General features: G+C 44.3%; 1 protein-coding gene across 1 annotated transcript in view; it reads left to right on the forward strand.

Moving 5' to 3' along the window:
* The first annotated feature begins 995 nt into the window (after nucleotides 1-995).
* The window catches only part of Mrpl35 (mitochondrial ribosomal protein L35), an 8092-nt gene continuing 3939 nt past the window's right edge, over nucleotides 996-5148 (forward strand). The window contains exon 1 of the mRNA XM_005364756.2: nucleotides 996-1084. Within this exon, the coding sequence (XP_005364813.1) occupies nucleotides 1042-1084 (43 nt within the window). The 5' untranslated portion in view covers nucleotides 996-1041. The remainder of the gene's footprint in view (nucleotides 1085-5148) is intronic.

Below are 5148 nucleotides of genomic sequence, written 5' to 3' on the forward strand. Positions count from 1 at the left end.
GGGCACCAGACCTCATTACAGATGGTTGTGAGCCACCATGTGGTTGCTGGGAATTGAACTCAGGACCTTTGGAAGAGCAGGCAATGCTCTTAACTGCTGAGCCATCTCTCCAGCCCTAATTGGCACTTTTTAAAGAGCATTTATGAATGTCCCAATGACCTTTTACCATTTGTGGATGATTTTAACTCAAAACCACCAGCATTGGTGGGAGATTGCCGTGGCAACAACAGTATTCCAGGCTCACCCCATGTCTCAGAGAAGTAAGCATAACAGTCTTGAGAATTTTCAAAACGTGATTGAGATAACCCATGGGGAGCCCAGGGTCCTCTTTCAGAAGACTCCATAAACTGACAATTATTTTTATGTTGGTAAAGGTGTTTTTTGTTTTGTTTTGTTTTAGGTTTTTCGAGACAGGGTTTCTCTGTGTAGTCCTTTCTGTCCTGGAACTCGATCTGTAGACTAGGCTGGCCTCCAACTCACAGAGATCCTCCTGCTTCTGCCTCCCTAGTACTGGGATTAAAGGTGTGTGCCATTACCACCCTATCCTTTAAAAAGAAAAATGGGCCTGGATCCTTTGGAAGAGAAGCCAGTGTTCTGAACTGCTGAGCCATCTCTCTAACGTCTAGTTTTTGCTTTTTAAAATTTTCTTTTTAAAGGTCTTTACATAACCCGTGCTGTCTCAGAAGCAGCGACAATAATCCTTGTTACCAGCTGATCTGGAAGATCTCTTGGGCCCAGAAGTTCCAAGTCACTTTGGGGATCTGGCGAGACCTTGTTTCAAAAATGGGGAATTAAGACAGTACCGACTCCTACAAGTTCTCCTCTAGCCTCTATAAGCGGTGGCATGCACGGACCCAAACATATGTGTACACAAATATTTAGAACGATTGTGATTTAGACTAAAACCTAGTGTCAAGGCACAGTCCGTGGAGATTGTCTGACCTTGGCCACGCCTGTTCCCCTTGACTCCGCCCCCGCTGCATTTCTGAGGCTCTGTTTTAAGTCCACTGCAGCCACCGTAGTCAGGTGGCTACAGTCAAGATGGCGGCTTCCGTCTTCACGGGTGTGGTGAGAGCCGCTTCAGGTCAGTGCTCCATTGACGTCTTCCCAGAGGAAAGAACTAGTGCGGGAGGGAGTGGGCGTTTTGTTTGGAAGTTACCCGGGAGAGAAAAACCAGCAAGGTGACTTGAGGTTGGAGGTTTGCTGCGAATGTTCTCTGGGGTGGTGTGCGCGTCCACCCTGCGCTAAAAAGCTGACCAGAGACAGGTAGAGGAGGCGAGGGTGACAGACAAATCATTTTTCTGATTTAGAAGTTCAGCCCGTCTCTCACAACCTCTGATTTTAAGAGTCATGTAATTTCTCTGAATTTCTGGTTCTGTAGCGGTATATGGGACTCATCCCACCTGCGGGTTAAACACAAGCCCCGAAAGCCTCGAATTATACGGGTACACTTGAGAACCGTGTGTAACCATCACGAGACTGGCCAAATTCGTTTTGAACTACGCCCCTTTGATGGGGGAAATACAGGGGTGAAGGCAGAACCCGGTAGCAAATTACATTACTCAAGTATGGTAGGAGGGATCAATAAGTTAATTGCACACAAGTTATACTGTAGGGATAAAATTCTGTGGGAGAATAGACAGAAGGCCAAGAAGAAAATAAGGGACCATATAAATTTTCCAGGTACAAGAATTTAAAATGGGACGTTTTGTGAGTTATGAAATATGTATATTGAAAAGTACATATGACATACATGAATGATTTAACAACTGTAAAGTGCACGTATGTGTAACTAACACCGGTTCAAGACAGGTCCCCTTCCACCCAGTGCATTGGCCCAGTCATTTTTCCTTTGCCTGTTCTTCCCATGGCCACCTTCTCTCAAGAACATATCTTGTCGGTACTAAACTTGACGTGCGTGCGTGCGTGCGTGCGTGCGTGCGTGTGTGTGACTAGCTGTGGAATTACTGGGTCATAGGGCACATACATAAGCTGTTTTCTTTTTTTAAAGATTTTTATTTATTAATTATGTATATAGCATTTTCCCTACATATATGCTTTAGACCAGAAGAGAGCACCAGATCTCATTACAGATGCTTGTGAGCCACCATGTGGTTGCTGGGAATTAAACTAGGAACCTCTGGAAGAGCAATCAGTGCTCTTAACCTCTGAGCTATCTCTCCAGCCCACATAAGCTGTTTTCTAAAGGACTATGCTGTAGAAATTCATAACCTCCCTAATATGTAGTATTATCAAACCTACACTTTTAAAAGAATATTTACTTATTTTTAAATTTGTGTGCATGAGTGTTTTACCTAAGTGTACTACATGTGTGCCTGGTCCCTGCGGAGGCCAGAAGAGGGCGCCAAATCCTCTGGAACTGAAGTTATGGATGGGTAGCTGGGATGTTGCTGGGAACTGAAGACTGGTCCTCTGCAAGAGTAACAAATGCTCTTAACTGCTGAACCATCTCTCTAGCCCGAAGACCTACATATTTTCCTCAGTCTAAAGGTTATGTAGTGGTATCCAGTGTCTTTTGATTTTTAAAAGGTTTTTATTTTTATCTGCTTGGTCTTAGTCCCGGATCCCTTACATAGATGATATAGATCAACTGATCATATATAAAAATTATTTTTGTTTGGGGGGGCTATGCATGCCACAGCAACCTTATGGAGATCAGAGGATAACTTTTTAGGAATTTTAGGAATGGTTCTTTTCCATCATGGGTTCTCCAGAGTGAACTCAAATTGTTTGGTTCCCACTGAGCCATCTCATTGGCTCTCATATGATATTTAAATTCCACTGAAAACACTTAAAAGAATTATTTCGAGACAGGGCTTTGCTATGTAGCCTAGTCTGGTCTTAAACTCTCAATCCTGCTTAGCTTCCCAAGTGCTGAGATTCCAGATGTTTGGACCCCACACCTAGCTTTCTTCAGTGCATCTTCATCTGCTGTCAGCACCGTTTAAATGTTTTCTCTGAGCTGAGCCCTCTTAAGTCCTTACTGTTTTATCTCATGCAATCCTCTCCATAAGTAGCTAATTTGAAGCGGAGGAAAATGAGTATAAGGAGGTTAAGCAATTTGCTCTTGTCCGCACAGCTAGTTAAGTGGGAGAGTTAAAGTTAAAGCTGGTCTGGTTCAAACGCTGTGACTTATACAGCACACTGCCCCATTTGTTTGGTGAAATCAGGGCAGTGGGCCACTGTTCTACTTGGCCGTCGGATTAGGTAGAGTTTTGTTGTTTGGAGAAAAGGTCTCACAACGTAGCCCAGGTTAGCCTGGAGCATGCCATATATCTGTAGGCTTGCTTCGTACTTGTGGTGATTCTCCTGCCTCAGCCTCTGGAATGCTGGAATTGCAGGCATGGGCCCTACACCCAGATCAAACTGGTTCTGGTATTTGTTTTTTGAGATAGTATCTCTTGTAGCCCATTCTGGCCTTTAAATCTGAATTCCTGCTTCCACCTCCCTTATACTGGACTTACCTTCCTGTGCCACCATATCAGGCTTGCCTTTTGTTTTTGTAGACTAACTTTATTAAGTAGAATTGACTATACTTGTATTTGTGGGTATGTTTGTGTATGAGGGTGTGTACTTGTAGGTAAATGTCTGAGGACATGTGTTGGATGTCACATTCAGGAGAATCCATCTTGTTCTTAGAGACAGGGTCTCTGAGATGTGGCGCTCAGTGATTAGGCTGGCTGGTTGGCCAACAAACTTAGGTCTACCTGTCTCTACCTTGCCAGTGTTAGAATTAGAAGTATGCCCAGCTTTTTACATGAATTCTGGGCATCAAGGTCGGGCCCTTTTTTTATTTTTGGTTTTTCGAGACAGGGTTTCTGTGTAGCTTTGGAGCCTGTTCTGGCACTAGCTCTTGTAGACAGGCTGGCCTCGAACTCACAGAGATCTGCCTCTGCCTCCCGAGTGCTGGGATTAAAGGCATGCGCCACCACCACCCTGCTAAGCTCAGGCCCTTATGTTTGTGTGGAAAACCCTTTAACATTCAAGTCATTTCCCTAGCTCTAAAATACTCATTTTTATGCATCTAGTTTTATGACAGAATTATCACCAAATTCCAATCTTAAGACATTTCCGTCATCTCGTGGGATATTTTCAGCATGTGTGTTCTTGAGTCTCACATTTTGTTGGTTAGAAGGTACTAGAGAAGTAAACTCTATGATCATTTGAATTTGCAGAGTGGCCTTAGGGGAAAGGATAGATAAAGGATAGCCTCTAGTCCCCACATCCCTGCCTTCTCAACTCTGCCTTCTGGCTGCCCAGCCTCACTCCCACTGCCTGTTCCTGGGCATTTCTGCTATGGTTGGGAAGCAGAGCACAGCCTCTGGCAGGCCTGATCCTGCTGTTCCCATAGCTGTATTTTTTTTTTTCAGCACCAAAGCCTTTGCTAATGTTGCTTGTCCTACCCAAAATGGGTTTTCCTCCTTCTTGGAGGGTCTGTTTATTTTCTTGTTTTCCTTTCAGAACTCCTTCAGCCAATAGCCTTTAAGATACTATGAGACCACTTTGGGCATGGTCTCATGTACTATAAGTGCAGATGAAAAAGCGTGCATGGCCCTTTTTCTGCTGGATTCGGTCCCAGTGCACATAGAGGACTGCAGATCGCTACCCTTTCTGTGAGTTTATCCCCAAATAAATAAACCCTTGTTATACTCCATTCTGGATTATTGTGGAGCTCTTGGATACAACTACATGTGTGCATGCCAATACATGTGCACGTGGAGGCTGGACGTTAGCGTTGTCTTCTGTGGCTCTTCAGCTTATTTTTTGTGATGGAATGTCTTACTAAACCTGGGTCTCTCTAGCAAGTGCCTGTCTCTACCCCTTTCTTACCCCAGTACTGCAATGGCACCATGTTCAGCTTTGGCTTGGGTGCTGGGGATCCTAACTCAAGTTTTCATGCTTGCATAGCAATTAGTTAACTCACTAAGCCATCACCTAGCCCTTTAAAAAAATAGTTTTTATTATTTTAATTATGTGTATTTGTGCATGTATAAGTAAGTAAGCTAGTTGCTGTATTCCTTATTAGAGGTGCGTGCACACGTGAGTGCAAACGCTGTAGGGAGGCCAGAGGCAGCAGATCCCCTGGAGCTGTAGGGAGGCCAGAGGCAGCAGATCCCCTGGAGCTGT

This window comes from Microtus ochrogaster (genome assembly GCF_000317375.1).
Source record: "Microtus ochrogaster isolate Prairie Vole_2 chromosome 14 unlocalized genomic scaffold, MicOch1.0 chr14_random_3, whole genome shotgun sequence".
In the NCBI taxonomy this organism is placed as follows: Eukaryota; Metazoa; Chordata; class Mammalia; order Rodentia; family Cricetidae; genus Microtus; species Microtus ochrogaster.